The sequence below is a fragment of the Sinohyriopsis cumingii genome, chromosome 12 (genome assembly GCF_028554795.1).
Source record: "Sinohyriopsis cumingii isolate HCF-2022 chromosome 12, ASM2855479v2, whole genome shotgun sequence".
Taxonomy (NCBI): domain Eukaryota; kingdom Metazoa; phylum Mollusca; class Bivalvia; order Unionida; family Unionidae; genus Sinohyriopsis; species Sinohyriopsis cumingii.
The window spans coordinates 8,524,161-8,545,304 of record NC_142972.1 but is presented as its reverse complement, the minus strand read 5'-3'; the positions used below and the strand labels follow the sequence as shown (position 1 = coordinate 8,545,304).

The 21,144-nt window shown below is 33.3% G+C and overlaps 1 protein-coding gene across 3 annotated transcripts in view; it reads left to right on the top strand.

The window, feature by feature from the left end:
- LOC149785977 (beta-1,4-N-acetylgalactosaminyltransferase bre-4-like) overlaps positions 1–21,144 on the top strand; it is a 123,931-nt gene that overhangs the window by 77,131 nt on the left and 25,656 nt on the right. For all 3 annotated transcript variants that reach the window (XM_089976237.1, XM_089976239.1, XM_089976238.1), the window contains one exon: positions 16,558–16,790. In XM_089976237.1, the coding sequence (XP_089832363.1) occupies positions 16,558–16,790 (233 nt within the window). The remainder of the gene's footprint in view (positions 1–16,557; positions 16,791–21,144) is intronic.

The following is a 21,144-nucleotide window of genomic DNA, read 5'->3' as shown; positions in this document are numbered from 1 at the left end:
CTCCATGTTAAATTTACATAGACCCTATATTGTCCCAGGGTTTTTGGCCATGTTAATTCCCATAGACCCTATATGTTCCCACGATTTTTCTCCATGTTAAATTTACATAGACCCTATATGTTCCCAAGGGGGTCTGTAATGATAAATCCCATAGACCCTATAAGATCCCCATTAACTACTTATATATATATATATATATATATATATATATATATATATATATATATATATATATATATATATATATATATATATATATATATATATATATATATATATATATATATAATGTACGGTATTTATTTTTACCCCAAACTACAGCACTAACACCCCACTGTTATGTACTCCTAAAAAATCCGGCCAAAAAGCCTCTGACCGACATTATGTAACAAAACACATCGACATTGTTAAGGTTAGGATTACGAAGTGGATGCCGTTTTTGGTTGGTATTGATCATCTGATTTTGTCCTTGTCTGTCTTACTTTTTTTAGGACAGGATTAGAAAAATGGTGCTTTGTGACGGCCCCCCACCACCACCACCACCAGGTCGACGCCACATTTGTTTTGGTTTGCGACCCCTCTTGCTGCTATAGTGATGAATACAAATGAGTAATGACACTTGCATGACCTTCAAAGTCCCCTGCTGAACCATATATATTTGAATTGTATCAATAGCAACTTTGTGTGGCAAATAATATTAAAAAGGGACATTTGGGCATATGGAAATTGTAGTCCGGGCTTATGGAATTTGAGTTCGGATTTTTTTTATGGTCACCAGGCCTTAAGCTCTGAATTTTTATCAAATTTTGCCATTTCTTTGGTTGGTTCTAAAATTTATTCACTCTGGCGCCTTGTGCCATTTTAAATAAAACTGTAATTAAATTGTATCTCTCTTTTTTCTCCAATCTGTGTAGTCCAACGTTGTAATATATATATATATATATATATATATATATATATATATATATATATATATATATATATATATATATATATAGAGAGAGAGAGAGAGAGAGAGAGAGAGAGAGAGAGAGACAGACAGACAGACAGACAGACAGACAGACAGAAAGGTTTCGGGCTAAACATGATCTTCGTCAGGAAAAAAAAAACCAACGCACATGTACAAAACAAATATTTAACGCAAAACCTACGACGAATTCTGGACTCCTACATGTTAGAATCACCATTGATAATTTGCAACAAGAGATATAACAATACAAACTTGTGCAAAAATAATAGAGTTGTAGTGGTTAGCGACATTTGCGTTGATTTTGTTGCGAATGTGGCTTTTGTGATAGTCCTGAAATTAATGGTGTCGCCCACATATTGAGTGGCATAGATCTTAAACGTCAGAAGACAGATTCTGTTATTGGCTTGACATCCTAACTTCTGACTGATCATGTAATTAACTCCTGTTGTAGAACTTCTGAAAGATTTAGTCTCGGGCCTAAAGTCGTTTAGAAAGATATATATATATATATATATATATATATATATATATATATATATATATATATATATATATATATATATGTGTGTGTGTGTGTGTGTGTGTGTGTGTGTGTGTGTGTGTGTGTCCCCACATCAAATAAGTAATGTATTTCCTCCTTCGAACTTCTCCCGTTCTAACTATAATAATATCAGTGTTGATGCCTTTCATCACTGAGTGTAATATGAAGATCTAAATGTTTTCTGGAATATTGGGGTATATATTTTAACTCGATTAGTCATAAACCAGAAGAGCTTTCGGGATAGCTTGTTGTCCTTAGTTCGTTCGTCCGTCCATATTGACAAGTTTGCTTTCGCCACTCCTCCTAAACTACATTCAACCCAAGGTTCAGTTGTCCCTAATTGTAAACGGTGCCAATTGGACATACAATATGGCTGCCGCAGCGCCATATTGAAAATCTTGTTTTGCTACTCGTCCAGAATGGGCGTTTGTATCCGAATCGGGTTTTTACTGAATGACTTCTGATAACGTCTAGTTGGTCCAGAAATGAAAACGGTGCCGATCTGGTATCCAATATTTTAAAAACCTCTATATCCCTACTCCCCCTGAATGAAATGTCATATGGACATGGTGTTTTCACGAAAGACTTATGATGTCTGCGTGTTCTTAGCCAGTGCGTTCGTGGTCACCTGACCATTTAACCCCATGTAATCATTGTGGACATGGTGGCAACGCAGATTAGTCCTTTCCCTCAAACGGTTTGCCGTATTTGTGAATAATCAGAACCCTTTAATCAGACAGGTTGTAACCAATCAGAATTCCAACAGTTATATATACTTATTTGATTTTATGCTGTTCTTGTCACTTTTCATTTTTGAATGGCATGATGGTGATTTAAATACATATTTTATCAAATATCCTTACAAAATACTAATCATTTCTATTTTTTTTCATGCAAATGTTATATTGATTCATTTTTAATATTTTATTTATTTTATTATTCTTTCTTTATTTTGTAAATTATATCTTCTTCGGTGTCAGCTGCAGTAGAACTTCCACTAATATATACTTTTCAACACTACGGTGTAACTTCCACTAATATATACTTTTTAACTTCCACTAATATATACTATTCAACACTACGGTGTAACTTCCACTAATATATACTTTTCAACACTACGGTGTAACTTCCACTAATATATACTATTCAACGCTACGGTGTAACTTCCACTAATATATACTATTCAACACTACGGTGTAACTTCCACTAATATATACTATTCAACACTAAGGTGTAACTTGCACTAATATATACTATTCAACACTACGGTGTAACTTCCACTAATATATACTTTTCAACACTATGGTGTAACTTCCACTAATATATACTTTTCAACACTACGATGTAACTTTCACTAATATATACTTTTCAACACTACGATGTAACTTCCACTAATATATACTATTCAACACTACGGTGTAACTTCCACTAATTTATACTTTTCAACACTACGGTGTAACTTCCACTAATATATACTATTCAACACTACGGGTGTAACTTCCACTAATATATACTTTTCAACACTACGGTGTAACTTCCACTAATATATACTTTTCAACACTACGATGTAACTTCCACTAATTTATACTATTCAACACTACGGTGTAACTTCCACTAATATATACTTTTCAACACTACGATGTAACTTTCGCTAATATATACTATTCAACACTACGGTGTAACTTCCACTAATATATACTTTTCAACACTACGATGTAACGTCCACTAATATATACTATTCAACACTACGGTGTAACTTCCACTAATATATACTTTTCAACACTACGATGTAACTTCCACTAATATATACTATTCAACACTACGGTGTAACTTCCACTAATATATACTTTTCAACACTACGGTGTAACTTCCACTAATATATACTATTCAACACTACGGTGTAACTTCAACTAATATATACTTTTCAACACTACGATGTAACTTTCGCTAATATATACTATTCAACACTACGGTGTAACTTCCACTAATATATACTTTTCAACACTACGATGTAACGTCCACTAATATATACTATTCAACACTAAGGTGTAACTTCCACTAATATATACTTTTCAACACTACGGTGTAACTTCCACTAATATATACTATTCAACACTACGGTGTAACTTCCACTAATATATACTATTCAACACTACGGTGTAACTTCCACTAATATATACTTTTCAACACTACGGTGTAACTTCCACTAATATATACTTTTCAACACTACGGTGTAACTTCCACTAATATATACTATTCAACACTACGGTGGCTATAATTTAATATCTGTGCACTTAAAGAATGTACCCTTTGAAGTGTTACGACTCTATGGTCATAAATTAAGTAACAGAAAGAAGCCAAGACAACATGTTTTGCAAAACTTAACAAACAATTTAATTATCAAAGTTATAAATGAAAATGCGAGAGGAGCATAATAGCATTATGAAGTGAATCCAAAATAATCTTGAAAAAGTTATGTTAAAGTCCAAAAGAAGGAACCGTTCCGTATAAGCTTTATAACCGAAAATGAACTGGTCTGCCAAAACTCGTGATATTATGACGACGTCCAGAGCTTGTTAGAATAATTTACAACAGTTCTAGGATATTATACTGAGCATTTTCTATTTCCACTGTATGATCCTAAAAATGTTTTTCCTTTTCAATAATATATAAATACAACTCAAAACACATATACAGATTTGTTCTTACAACATCAACACAACACACATATACAGACGTGATGTTACAACATCATAAAACATATACAGACTTGTTGTTACAACAGAAAACATATACAGACTTGTTGTTACAACACAAAACACATGTACAGACGTGTTGTTACAACACAAAATATATACAGACTGTTGTTACAACACAAAACACACACAGACTTGTTACAACACAAAACTCGTATACAGACTTGTTACAACACAAAACACATATACAGACTTGTTACAACACAAAATATATACAGACTTGTTGTTACAACACATATACAGACTTGTTGTTACAACACAAAACATATACAGACTTGTTACAAAAACAACACAAAACACATACAAACTTGTAGTTACAACAACACAAAACGTATAGACTTTTTGTTGCAACACAAAGCACATATACAGACTTGTTGTTACAACAACAACACAAACTGTAATAAGAAAACTGCCAGATTCGAGTTACTTATATGCAGACAAAAAAAGCGAAAACACGCATATTATCACTACTACTTCCTTTACAAATCGAAAATGTTTAGCATCGTAGAAGAACTGACGTGATTTAAACCATCCAATGGAACTTACTTAATTCTTTTAGAATACCACTTGACCGATCTGTCCAGTGGGAAAAACGGCCGAATCTGGTAAACATATTTACTAATAATGTTTTGTTAGTAACTGTTAACGCATATGTATGCATCTGTTGATAGATCCTGTGCAAATTTAAGTTCTTTAATATCTTAAAATAGGACCTATACAGCCCGCTAATACTTCTTAGGACCTATGCACGTACGAAATTCAGCTATAGGTAATCACTACAATTTACAACCATGAATAAAAATTACACAAATTATAGATAAAATCATGTACCAGGAGTTACCAAAATATTAGACATGCATAACAAAAGCTTCATTGTGAACATCGCTCACCATTCTCTGATGAATGGTCATTGTACACCTGTTTCACCTCTCACCTTCGCAAAGTCTTCATTTTATTCAAGAAGGCTAAAGATTGACAAGAAGCATCAAAAGTAAACGAGAATTTAAACTATGACTCTAATTAACAGACGCAGTAGAGAATTTAAACTGTGAATCTAATTAACAGAAGCAACAGAATTTAAACTGTGAATCAAATTAACAGACGCAATACAGAATTTAAACTCTGAATCTAATTAACAGACGCAATGGAGAATTTAAACTGAATCTAATTAACAGACGCAATAGAGAATTTAAACTGTGAATCAAATTAAGAGACGCAAAAGAGAATTTAAACTATGAATCTAATTAACAGACGCAGTAGAGAATTTAAACTATGAAAGTAGTTAACAGAAGCAAAAGAGAATTTAAACTGATAATTAGCAGAAGCAACAGAGAATTTAAACTGTCAATCTAATTAGCAGAAGCAACAGAGAATTTAAACAGTGAATCTAATTAACAGAAGCAACAGAATTTAAACTCTGAATCTAATTAACAGACGCAATAGAGAATTTAAACTCCGAATCTAATTAACAGAAACAACAGAAAATTTATACTGTGAATCTAATTAACAGAAGCAACAGAGAATTTAAACTATGAATCTAATTTACAGAAGCAACATAATTTAAACTGTGAATCTAATTAACAGACGCAAAAGAGAATTTAAACTGTGAATCTAATTAACAGACGCAAAGGAGAATTTAAACTGTGAATCTAATTAACAGAAGCAACAGAATTTAAACTCTGAATCTAATTAACAGACGCAATAGAGAATTTAAACTATGAATCTAATTAACAGAAGCAACAGAGAATTTAAACTGTGAATCTAATTAACAGACGCAATAGAGAATTTAAACTATGAATCTAATTTACAGAAGCAACATAATTTAAACTGTGAATCTAATTAACCGACGCAAAAGAGAATTTAAACTGTGAATCTAATAAACAGAAGCAACAGAATTTAAACTCTGAATCTAATTAACAAAAACAACAGAGAATTTAAACTATGAATCTAATTAACAGACGCAATAGAGAATTTAAACTGAATCTAATTAACAGAAACAATAGAGAATTTAAACTATGAATCTAATTAACAGAAGCAACAGAGAATTTAAACTATGAATCTAATTTACAGAAGCAACATAATTTAAACTGTGAATCTAATTAACAGACGCAAAAGAGAATTTAAACTGTGAATCTAATTAACAGACGCAAAAGAGAATTTAAACTGTGAATCTAATTAACAGAAGCAACAGAATTTAAACTCTGAATCTAATTAACAGACGCAATAGAGAATTTAAACTATGAATCTAATTTACAGAAGCAACATAATTTAAACTGTGAATCTAATTAACCGACGCAAAAGAGAATTTAAACTGTGAATCTAATAAACAGAAGCAACAGAATTTAAACTCTGAATCTAATTAACAAAAACAACAGAGAATTTAAACTATGAATCTAATTAACAGACGCAATAGAGAATTTAAACTGAATCTAATTAACAGAAGCAACAGAGAATTTAAACTGTGAATCTAATTAACAGAAGCAACAGAGAATTTAAACTGTGAATCTAATTGACAGAAGCAACAGAGAATTTAAACTATGAATCTAATTAACAGACGCAACAGATAATTTAAACTGTGAATCTAATTAACAGAAGCAACATATAATTTAAACTGTGAATCTAATTAACAGACGCAAAAGAGAATTTAAACTTAATCTAATTAACAGAAACAACAGAGAATTTAAACTGTGAATCTAATTAACAGACGCAAAAGAGAATTTCAACTGTGAATCTAATTAACAGACGCAAAAGAGAATTTCAACTGTGAATCTAATTAACAGATGCAAAAGAGAATTTAAACTGTGAATCTAATTAACAGAAGCAAAAGAGAATTTAAACTTAATCTAATTAACAGAAACAACAGAGAATTTAAACTGTGAATCTAATTAACAGACGCAAAAGAGAATTTCAACTGTGAATCTAATTAACAGACGCAAAAGAGAATTTAAACTGTGAATCTAATTAACAGACGCAAAAGAGAATTTAAACTGTGAATCTAATTAACAGAAGCAACAGAATTTAAACTCTGAATCTAATTAACAGACGCAAAAGAGAATTTAAACTGTGAATCTAATTAACAGACGCAAAAGAGAATTTAAACAGTGAATCTAATTAACAGAAGCAACAGAATTTAAACTCCGAATCTAATTAACAGAAACAACAGAGAATTTAAACTGTGAATCTAATTAACAGACGCAATAGAGAATTTAAACTATGAATCTAATTTACAGAAGCAACATAATTTAAACTGTGAATCTAATTAACCGACGCAAAAGAGAATTTAAACTGTGAATCTAATAAACAGAAGCAACAGAATTTAAACTCTGAATCTAATTAACAAAAACAACAGAGAATTTAAACTATGAATCTAATTAACAGACGCAATAGAGAATTTAAACTGAATCTAATTAACAGAAGCAACAGAGAATTTAAACTGTGAATCTAATTAACAGAAGCAACAGAGAATTTAAACTGTGAATCTAATTGACAGAAGCAACAGAGAATTTAAACTATGAATCTAATTAACAGACGCAACAGATAATTTAAACTGTGAATCTAATTAACAGAAGCAACATATAATTTAAACTGTGAATCTAATTAACAGACGCAAAAGAGAATTTAAACTTAATCTAATTAACAGAAACAACAGAGAATTTAAACTGTGAATCTAATTAACAGACGCAAAAGAGAATTTCAACTGTGAATCTAATTAACAGACGCAAAAGAGAATTTCAACTGTGAATCTAATTAACAGATGCAAAAGAGAATTTAAACTGTGAATCATCGCGACATCGTTTCATCACTATTTCAACTATGTATAAATTCTGGGGATAAACTCAGGTCAAAACATAAAAATGAATATTTATTTTATATAATAGTGCAAATTTACTTAAAGACCGACATGCTGCGCAGTGGAAAGCATGATATGCAATGGAGATTTCAGAAGTTAGTACAATTCATTTAGTGGTCTTTATCTCGAAATATCGATACATATTTTATTGGTTATTTATATATCATTAACTTAATTAAAAATGTGTTTCATATGAAGCTACCGGTATGATGCGCGGTGGGAATCGGCAAACGCAATGGAAATATCACCTCTTGTGATCTCGCTCCAAAGTATTTTAAGAAATACGTTTCTAAATTAAGAAGAATAGTTTGAATATATTTATGTTGCGGTTTCTTGTGGAGAAAATTCTGCAGATGTAAAATGATCATTCACGAAATAATGTTTATTACCGAATTTCTTGTTATTGTATAAACCTTTTTCACAATGGAAACCAAGTACGCAATGGAAATGATTTATTCTGATTTTAAGTGAGTCAATTACAACATATACAAATACAATAAGATAAGATAAATATTCTTTATTTAAGACTATATAGTCCATAATCTAAATTAAAATATAGATATAAAGTAACAGTATTTTGAACATAAAAGATCATATATATCTTATGTACAAGTATACAGAAACATCTACAACAAAGGACTGTGCCCTAATGTCATAATTCCAAAGAGATTTCAATATACAGTTCTTACTATTAGATATTCTTGTCATCATTGGGAGTGCATACTTTCTCATTACTTCATCAATACTGAATACATTATGATTTACAAACATGTTAGAGACACTGTTCCATCTTGAAAGGCCTGATATAAAACGAAGACTATTATTATAACCAATAAGTTTCTCTTCATACGTTCACAAATTTTGTCCACAGAGGAGTACAATACATTGTACAACAATCACATTTGTGTAATCTAATTGTGATATTCAGTGAACAATCCTTAGTTTACGTAGAAGTATATTTGTTCGAGTAAACAAAAATCTGTAATGTCTCTCATACCTTCATTATTCGACCGATTGGATTTCAAAATATGACCCAAATACGTATAACTGTTGACATAAGTAAGAGCATTGCCGTTAAAATGTACAAGGGGAGGAGATGGTAATTTGAAAGAATTCGACTGAAAAACCATGCATACCGATTTTTCTTTATTATAGTTGTCAATATCTAATGCGTATTGTTAACATATCTTTTAACAATTTCTTTAAACTTGATATAGAAGAACTTATCAATGACATATCATCAGCAAAACTAAAATTGTTAAGAACAAAGATTTTTTATTTATTTCAATTTCTTATTAAAAACTGAACAAATTATAAAGGGAAATAATATTTTTAAGTTTTGTTTATTTGTTGGCATGCTGGTTAAGATGAATATGAAAATCATTATGTGTTGTACGTCGGTGTCCATTTAAGACAGCTGAGGCGCAGGAGCCCCCCCCCCCCCCCCCCCCCCCCCCGGTAAGTATAACGTTCTTATCTCTTTAGGAAATTCATTTCATTCCTCTCAGTTTCATTTTCAGTAAGTATCTATTACCGTACATATACTCTATACTATTACCATACACATACTATATACTGACTATAACCGTACATATACTCTCAGCTGACTATTACCGTATACTCTATACTGACTATTACCGTACACATACTCTATACTGATCTCAAGGCAACTATTATCCTTTCATATTAAGTAGGCACCTATTTTTGAACAGCAGCTTGAATGTTTGCCAGGGGATTTCCAAGCTTGTCTTCTAAGTATCGACTGCAGTTTTGTAACGGCATTGTAGACGCTAAAGACAGATACACTGAGTACGCACATTCAGAAAAGTAGGGAATGTATTCAAGCCGAAGATGCTAACGCCAGGTGTTATGTATATTTAATTTGCATTGTATGTTAGTTCGTTTTTAAAAAAAAAATTTCATTAACTTAACATTGTATGTTGGACTTGACCTTGTCCAAAGTCAAGTTCATTTTCCACTTGACCTGAATCATTGATTTTTTAAAAAAATATTCTGTAAACAACTATTACATGGCTAAAATATTCCCTGTACGTATGGGTTTATTATTAGGATCATTATTAATAGAAGTAAACATATTTATTTGGGTCTGGGTCTAGGTTGTTGGAATTCCCCTATAAATGTACCTGGCCTACCTGATATATTTCACATCCTATAATTTTAGTAACAGACCCAGTAATTATAACTAAGAGTTTATTTTGTAAATATTATGAGGCTTCTGGAAGGTTATTATCCATTAGGTAATAGTTATTTTTATTTATTTATCGGAAATGCTAATTGTGACCTGAGGTCAAGTAGAGGGCAAAATAATCTGGTTACTGGGAAAATTATTCATTCGTACTGTAAGATCTTAGCAGAATCAGATATATTATTGTTGTGTCCAGAAGTTCATTTGGACTGTAATTTTATTTATTCATATTGTTTAATTCAAATGATTCTTCACTGGAATTACAAAGTGCTCTTAAAAATAACATTTTGGAAATAGAGACTTAAATTTATAATAAAATTTCAAATAAGGATTTAATTCTTGAATTATATTATTGTATTCCAACAAAATATTGTTGGGACATCACCACAGCACTGGCCACCGTATGCACATCATCACGTTCAGAGTTGGATTTAATTTGGATTTACACTAAAGTTTATTCAGAACATTAATTATTAGGACTTCTGTCTGTAATTCTTGATTTATTTGGAATTTAATTCCCGATACCGTAAGTTATTTTTTAAAATACATTTTCACTCTGTATTCTTGGGAAATAAATTAATTGTTGAATTTTACAAAGCTTGTTGCTTCTGACACTTTCTATAACCTGTTTTAAGACCATATAGTCGTAATACGGATATGAAATTCGAAAGGTATTTCGACGAGAAACTGATGCCGCTGTTACAAACTCGTTTTATAGAGCCGTCGCTTAAGGGAAAAGTTAAATATAACGGGACAAATAATAATTCCGACACTGCCAACCAATTACTTAAATCGGCAACGGAGCAGAAAGCAAAAGACATACCTTGGTACACAACAGTGTATGAAATAATTAGGAGTGGGGGATTTAACTCTGAGCTATAAGAAACACAGGCAACTGCCGACTTTCAACATGATTCGCGCATCGCTTGATAGTTCTTGACTCATGGACAGACACGTTACAGGCCCAACGTGACAATAGGGAAAATAAGTTCCTTAATGACAGGTTAATTAAAGTTGGAACAGTAACATCCGCCAACGAAACAAAGACACTCTAAAAACTGAAAAATTAAAGAACAACCCACTGCTGGAATAAACCAAATCAATGCAAACGTAAACGGGCTGAAAGCTCTAAAACGCGAAGTCAACAAGAAAACTAACAGTTTGACAGTAAATAGGCGCATACATAAACATGGAAACAATATAAGTAGATAGTTAAAAAAAAAATCCATCAAAAATAGCAACTGACTTAATATGAAAGGATGAAAGTTGCCTTGACATAAGTGTAATATATCAAATGGAGTGTGTGTGTGTGTGTGTTTTTGTGTGTGTGTGTGTGTGTGATTTGGATTTTTAACGTAGCTTTAACAATTTTTCAGTCATATCGCTACGATGTCTGCAGTGTGACAGTTTATAGTGATGTCTAGCACTGGTGCATAATGCCGTAGACATGTAGCATGATGTCCCACCTAGTCACATAATCCTGACACCAGACCAACCAGTCCTAACACCAACGTATTAATGCTGAGCGCCAAGCGAGGCAGCTGCTAGTACCATTTTTATACGTCCTTGGTATGACTTGGCCGGGGTTCGAACCATCGGCGGACGCTCAAACCGGCGTTGTCTATGTGTACGGTAATAGGCACTTACTTAAAATGAAACGGAAGCGAAATGAATTTCTTCAAGATCTAAGAACGATATAATTGGCTGCACATGGACTGCCGCCCGGGGTGGGTGGGGGTGGGGTGGGGTGGGGCTCCTGCACATCACCTGTGTTAAATAGACACCGATGTACAGGAAAGAATGACTTTGATACTGAGCTTAACGAGCATGACAATAAATGAACGAGAATTAAAGATATGATTTCGCTGTACGTATTGTTCATTTTTTTAAATAAAAAAAGAAATAAATCGGATCTTTCTTCTGTTTGAATGTTTTAAGTTGCTTACATAAAATCAAAAGAAATAATTTCCATTGCTTCCGTTGCGCTAAAACTTTATACATCAAAAAGTTTGGTAAAGAACATCATTTCATGGGTGGTGATAATTTCCATAATTTTCTCCACAAGACACCGCAACATGATTATATTCAAACTGTACTTTTTAACTGAAAAACATTTCTTAACATACCTCAGAGCGGTATCATTAGATAAGATAGTTCCACTGAGTTTGCCGATTTCCATTGCGCATCCTGACGGTCACTGTCATATGAGGCACATTTTCAATTAAGTTAATAATATAAAGAAAACCAATTCAAATATTTATCCATATTTCAAGATAAAGACCACTAAATAAAATTCACAAACTTATGAAATCTCCATTGCATATAATGGTTTCCATTGCGCGACAGGTCGGTCTTTAGTAAGTTTGATCTTTTTTTTTTTAAAAAGGGTATCCATTTTTAATGTTTTGATTTCAATTTATCACCAGAAATCATTTTTAGTTCAAATAATGACGAAACAATTTATGTTTTTGTTGAGTTTCATTGAGTATTTTACTTCCACTGCGTTTCTTTTTTCCATTGCGATTTTAGTCATACTCTATGAACGTGCCGCCAGCAACAAGGGAACGACAATTTAATTTTCAAGGTGGTTGGGGGGGGGGGGGGCTAGGATTTAAATAAATATTTCAAGTCCCAAAGAAGCTGAAAAACTTTTCTTGCTCTGATTTGTAGAAGGATAACCTTATTCTATCCATCATTTTAGTGGAAAAACTGTCTTGTGATAAAAGAAAAAGATGAACCTGGTCAAAAAGAAAATGACAGCCCCCTCCTTGCTAAAATATGATCGTTCCTAAAGTTTAATATAACGCTTATTTATAAATTTGCAATTCAGCTCTTTTACGAGTATAACTTTGTGCTAATGATATTTTGAAATCGTTGGGAAAAAATCAAGAATGTACAATAACACAGTGCTCTTGCATTTATTTTTAAAACGCTGTCAATAACTGTTATTGACTGCATCCTTGAATCTCTCTATTCATGCATTTATTATTACAAGGCTGTCAATAACTGTTATTGACTGCGTCCTTGAATCTCTCTATTCATGCATTTATTTTTAAAACGCTGTCAATAACTGTTATTGACTGCATCCTTGAATCTCTCTATTCATGCATTTATTATTACAAGGCTGTCAATAACTGTTATTGACTTCGTCCTTGAATCTCTCTATTCATGCATTTATTTTTAAAACGCTGTCAATAACTGTTATTGACTGCATCCTTGAATCTCTCTATTCATGCATTTATTTTTAAAACGCTGTCAATAACAGTTATTGACTGCATCCTTGAATCTCTCTATTCATGCATTTATGTTTAAAACGCTGTCAGTAACTGTTATTGACTGCATCCTTGAATCTCTCTATTCATGCATTTATGTTTAAAACGCTGTCAATGACTGTTATTGACTGCATCCTTGAATCTCTCTATTCATGCATTTATTATTAAAACGCTGTCAATAACTGTTATTGACTGCATCCTTGAATCTCTCTATTCATGCATTTATTTTTAAAACGCTGTCAATAACTGTTATTGACTGCATCCTTGAATCTCTCTATTCATGCATTTATTATTAAAACGCTGTCAATAACTGTTATTGACTGCATCCTTGAATCTCTCTATTCATGCATTTATTTTTAAAACGCCGTCAATAACTGTTATTGACTGCATCCTTGAATCTCTCTATTCATGCATTTATTTTTAAAACGCTGTCAATAACTGTTATTGACTGCATCCTTGAATCTCTCTATTCATGCATTTATTATTAAAACGCTGTCAATAACTGTTATTGACTGCATCCTTGAATCTCTCTATTCATGCATTCATTTTTAAAACTCTGTCAATAACTGTTATTGACTGCATCCTTGAATCTCTTTATTCATGCATTTATTATTAAAACGCTGTCAATAACAGTTATTGACTACAGCCTTGAATCTCTCTATTCATGCATTTATTATTAAAACGTTGTCAATAACTGTTATTGACTGTATCCTTGAATCTCTCTATTCATGCATTTATTATAACAAGGCTGTCAATAACTGTTATTGACTGTATCCTTGAATCTCTCTATTCATGCATTTATTATAACAAGGCTGTCAATAACTGTTATTGACTGCGTCCTTGAATCTCTCTATTCATGCATTTATTATTAAAACGCTGTCAATAACTGTTATTGACTGCATCCTTGAATCTCTCTATTCATGCATTTATTTTTAAAACGCTGTCAATAACTGTTATTGACTGCGACCTTGAATCTCTCTATTCATGCATTTATTATTAAAACGCTGTCAATAACTGTTATTGACTGCATCCTTGAATCTCTCTATTTATGCATTTATTATTAAAACGCTGTCAATAACTTATTGACTGCATCCTTGAATCTCTCTATTCATGCATTCATTTTTAAAACTCTGTCAATAACTGTTATTGACTGCATCCTTGAATCTCTTTATTCATGCATTTATTATTAAAACGCTGTCAATAACAGTTATTGACTGCATCCTTGAATCTCTCTATTCATGCATTTATTTTTAAAACGCGCTGTCAATAACTGTTATTGACTGTATCCTTGAATCTCTCTATTCATGCATTTATTATAACAAGGCTGTCAATAACTGTTATTGACTGTATCCTTGAATCTCTCTATTCATGCATTTATTATTACAAGGCTGTCAATAACTGTTATTGACTGCGTCCTTGAATCTCTCTATTCATGCATTTATTATTAAAACGCTGTCAATAACTGTTATTGACTGTATCCTTGAATCTCTCTATTCATGCATTTATTTTTAAAACGCTGTCAATAACTGTTATTGACTGCGACCTTGAATCTCTCTATTCATGCATTTATTATAACAAGGCTGTCAATAACTGTTATTGACTGTATCCTTGAATCTCTCTATTCATGCATTTATTATTACAAGGCTGTCAATAACTGTTATTGACTGCGTCCTTGAATCTCTCTATTCATGCATTTATTATTAAAACGCTGTCAATAACTGTTATTGACTGTATCCTTGAATCTCTCTATTCATGCATTTATTTTTAAAACGCTGTCAATAACTGTTATTGACTGCGTCCTTGAATCTCTCTATTCATGCATTTATTATTAAAACGCTGTCAATAACTGTTATTGACTGCATCCTTGAATCTCTCTATTCATGCATTTATTTTTAAAACTCTGTCAATAACTGTTATTGATTGCGACCTTGAATCTCTCTATTCATGCATTTATTATTAAAACGCTGTCAATAACTGTTATTGACTGCATCCTTGAATCTCTCTATTCATGCATTTATTATTAAAACGCTGTCAATAACTTATTGACTGCATCCTTGAATTTCTCTATTCATGCATTTATTATTAAAACGCTGTCAATAACTGTTATTGACTGCATCCTTGAATCTCTCTATTCATGCATTTATTATTAAAACGCTGTCAATAACTGTTATTGACTGCATCCTTGAATCTCTCTATTCATGCATTTATTTTTAAAACGCTGTCAATAACTGTTATTGACTGCATCCTTGAATCTCTCTATTCATGCATTTATTTTTAAAACGCTGTCAATAACTGTTATTGACTGCATCCTTGAATCTCTCTATTCATGCATTTATTATTAAAACGCTGTCAATAACTGTTATTGACTGCGTCCTTGAATCTCTCTATTCATGCATTTATTATTACAAGGCTGTCAATAACTGTTATTAACTGCATCCTTGAATCTCTCTATTCATGCATTTAGTATTAAAACGCTGTCAATAACTGTTATTGACTGCGTCCTTGAATCTCTCTATTCATGCATTTATTATTAAAACGCTGTCAATAACTGTTATTGACTGCGTCCTTGAATCTCTCTATTCGTGCATTTATTATTACAAAGCTGTCAACAGGGCCAGATCGGGTGGTGGAGTGTACGTATCACGCAAGGTCACTGGTCAGATGGAATCGACTATGGTTTTATTCTTGCACAAGTTTGTTGGGTATTATGCACGCTTTGAGTATATAGATACAGACTTATGCTTTGGTGTACTTTCGAGGAAAGTCAGGGTCCTTTTGACATTTTGCCGCCCGCCCCCCCCCCCACGCTTGATCTTATAACACCCTTTTCAATAACTGTTATCTTATATCATCCTCGTATACGTCTATTCATGAATTTTTATATCAAGGCTCATACTAACTGTTATTTAGTGCATCCTTGAATTCATGTATCTATCTGCGTTTTCCTTTTATATGTCAACAGGTGGATTGTATGAGATAGACACGCATATTCCTAGCTGGTCTGAGATAGAAGCCAACAACTCCGCCCTGCAGCCCGGGGGTAAATACCGACCCAAGGGATGTACAGCCAGGAACCGGGTAGCCATCATTGTACCCTATAGGGACCGTGAGATGCATCTGAAGCTCTTTCTTCAAAACATTCATCCCTTTCTTCAACGGCAGCAACTCGACTACGCCATTTTCCTTGTAGAACTGGTAAGGTTCATGTATTTACAATTTTGACTACCACCCCTCACCCACATCTGCGGCAGCTAAACTCCTTTTGTTATGCCTGTGTTGAATGCAGTTAAAGCTGAGACACAGCTTACATTATGTTCTTCTGGTGTTAGCTTTTGGTTATTTCCTTTCGTTGTCATATGCACCTCCTCACGCTTCGAAAGGCATGAAGAATATACGTATGAGAGCCACTTGTTTCGTTGCATACGTGTGTGAGCACAAGTGCTCGACGCGAGCTTGATGTTAAAAAGAAAGCAATAATATGAAAGAAAAAATCATACTGAAGGACAAAATTGCCCCAGGTTACCCTCTTGACCCGTTCTGACATACGACTCTATCATGCTGTAAGACCTTCATATTAATGCTTTTTTCACCATCAAGTTCGCGTAGAGAACCTGTTTGTGTGAGTTTGTTCGTCCTCTATTTCTGGCTTGTAACTCCTGTTTTAAGAGACCATTGCGATCCAACTGTAGTGCGGGTTCTTCAGAGCATCCACGCCAAAGTAACATTGATGTAACCTACTTTTCTGCCTCGAGTGTCATAAGTGTACGCACACCAAAGTAACATTGATGTGACCCAGTTTTCTGCCTAGATTGTCATAAATGTACGTTTACCAAAGTAACATTGATGTGACCTACTTTTCTGCCTAGATTGTCATAAAAGTACTAATTTCAGACACAGAAGCGTGTCATCCTATAGATTTTCAGCAAACTTTGTTTAAACTTATCGAGATACATTAATGATCCTGATCGGTCTTGGGAAATAACAAACGAAATGAAAAAGTCAAACATGAAAACACAGGCACTTGATTCAGGAGGAAACCAATACACTCCCAACTGGGAGTGCATTATCATTGCTTTCCGCCTGAATCATGTGCCTTTGGATCCAAGTCTTAGGGCCATGAGGTAATTTTTATGACTTAAAAGCTGCATTGGCTAGTCGGGAGGCTGTCAGAAGTGCATATATTTATCCTGCCACCCCAAACCCCATTTTACCTCTCTACTTTAATAACATCTTGTGGCAGTGCCGGATTTAAACATAGCGAGGCCCTAAACAACGGGAAGCGGTAGAGGCCCTATTTGGTATAAAATACATTTGAGAGGCCCCTTCAGACTGTGAGTTCAGACTGTGGGGCCCTAAGCTGTAGCTTCTTTAGCTTATGCCTAAATCCGGCACTGCTTTTGGGCAAAAAAGGGACTATGGACATGTTCCCCGAAGGGACATAAATTTTGATGGACATTCATGCAATTGTCTTCTCTTCGAAAAGTGAACTACGTTTTTTAAATGTTCATTGTAAATCTTTACACAGTAGATACGTTTTATTCTGCTTTTTTAGAAGAATTTTTTTTAATTATGTATCAATCTCTTAGTTTGCTTGAAACTTGTCAAGAAATGTATCATTGGCGAGATTTCAAGGAACTTAAAAGCATGTATAGAAGGAGTATTCAATCCATTATCATTACACTACATAATCTTGATTGATGTCTAATGTGCTGATAGAACAAATATATGTGCATATGAAACAAAGAGGGCTCCCCTGAAAAAAGACAAAATGCACAACGATTATTTCATCTCATGTGAGCCACCTGTTGATACTACTACTACTACTACTACTACTACCAATAATAATAATAATATTAAAAGATCTATAGACATATATAATCTCTCTTTTTTTTTATTTTTTTTTTTTTTTTTTTTTTTTTTTTTTTTTTTTCAGAAATTTATTGTCTTTTTAATAGTTTTTTTTTTTTTTTTTTTAATAATAATAATAACAACAAAAATAATGATTTTGTTAAAAGAGGGTAAGTGAATTATTTGTGTAGAAACCTTGAAGTCTTCCACTATACTTGATCTCTGATGTTGAAAGATTTATTTTTCTTTGTTAAGAACTGTTGTAAAATCACAACCAAACGTTATCCGCATTTTGCCCTCCTTTGTTGTAAGATTATGATGGCAAGAAGACATAAATTAAGATGAAATTATATTTTAACATTTAATTTACACGTTTTCAGGTCACAGTAAGTCTGGTAACCTTTATTTGCTTTGATTGGGTGTTGGTGTTCACTTGGGAATGATGGCTTCATGTGTTGCCTCGTTTTATGTTTTTTTTTTATTAGACATATATGGTGTTCGTCAAACAGCATAGACTCTGATCTGCAGTCAGAGACATACAATTTTTTTTTGTTGTTGCTATTTGTTTTGGGTGTTTTGTTGGCTTTGACGGCTCTTTTAACACATTGGCTTTCCAAAGGGCAAACTGAGGCTGGCCTGGATGGGTATCGAACCCGCGACTCTTGGATCTTTACTATTCACTTAAAATTCTATTTTGAATTGTGGACGTGATGTTAAGTGCTCGTCTGCAGATAACTGCCATCTCACCTCTGTGTGGGTTTGAGTCTCAGGCTCGGCCTGCGTGGGTATGTGAGAAAGTTTGCCAGTAGCTTCCCATGGGTCGGTGGTTCTTCCCAAGATTTTTCCGGGTTCTGTCTCTGCCAGATATAATGGCCACCACGTATAACCTATAATGTGCTGACAAATGGCGTTAGACCCAAAACATCAACAACTATGCAGAATGATCACAGTAAACTACGTTCTGTGAGCGCATGATGCAGCGATGTATCTGGGTTTATATTGTATGTGTGTTACAAAAAAAAAAAAAAAAAAAAAAACAGGTATGGAACAACAACGACATGACATACGACTATTCTTAGGATTAGTGTCATTATGCTGTATTTGTAACCTTTTTTACCTTTTCGGGTTCTGATATGCGTCACAGACACTATCCCACATATTTTTTTAAAACCCATCTTGGCAAGCAAGCCGCATACTATGTGCAAACCATAGATTATTAATTCACAAAAGTGGTCAAAATGCATACTGCAGTGCCAAAATAAATTTTTTTAGACACAGGCCCAGGGCTGGTGATGTTAAAAAATAATCCAAGCCCTGACTCAAATTCCACAAGCACGGACCACAATTTCTATTGGCCCAGAATGTCCCCTTTTTAATATTGTTTGTTACACAGAATTACTACACTTCAGATATACGGGCGGGGGTTGGTGTGTTTGAAGGTAATGCAAGTGTCATATGTGATCATCACTACACTCACTAGAGACTGGATGGACCTGGTGTTCAAACTTCACTGCTGGATTCTCTGAGTGAATCCTGGTTAGAACCATGTTGCTCTGGACGACCATAACGTTAGGATTGTCAAGACTGTATCTCTTGCAGTCTAATCACCATTTATGCTTGTCTTTATAGAAAAATGATTATACATCACTTTTGGGATTGATCATTTCATTGTGGGAGGGGTGCATACTATTTTCTTTAATCTGGGGCTTTACAAGTAGTACAACAGTAATAAACACCTCTGTCCAGTACGGGTGCAAACGATTTATCATCCGAAATCACATGTACAAACATAAGCACGTGCTTATTATTGCCTTTCAATCAATTTCATGGCTAAAATCATCATGATAAGCATAGGTCAGTTAATAGATAGTATTTTAACAAGATACCCAATAATAATAAAGTTAGTAGATAGTATTTTAACAAGATACGCAATAACAATAAAGTTAACAGATAGTATTTTAACAAGATACCCAATAATAATACAGTTAATAGATAGTATTTTAACACGATACCCAATAATAATAAAGTTAGTAGATAGTATTTTAACAAGATACCGAATAATAATAAAAGAACTAATCTGAATGGTAAGTTCAGCATGTCGAATATGTTGCATGTAGTGCACCTGTTTCGACAGACATGGTACACAGGAACGAAGTATGTCGATGTGTTGTTTGCTGTATGTGTAAAGAATTAAATGCCCCTCCCCCCGCTTTTTGATGCTGGTGTGCATCACAAAGTAAAGGTCCATCAGCCAAAAGTTTTAAAATTTAATTTTGCTTTGCTTTGCTTGATTGCCTCCAAAATCGCTTTTACCGATGAATCACACTTAAACACTATTTCAACAGCTGCAATATTCATAATGTCCGTTTTATAAATGGAGTATTTTCTGGCTTCAGAGAAACGTTGCTGCTGTTCACAAACGTGTCACAAACGTGTCACAAACTATTCACAAACGTGTCACAAACTGTTCACAAACTTGTCAGTAGCCTTTAATGCAGATGGCTTAAACGTTCTCGTTCAAGGCAATGATATTTAATAATGACGTATAATAACTTTTGTTATATACAAGCTTCTAGCATCTCTTTGATTTTTTTTCTATTGATATTGTGTTGTTCTATTTTGTGATCTTTACCTATGCAAATTACCACAATGGACTCACCCACTGGTATTCAAACACATCATCTAGCTATTGTCAGCCACT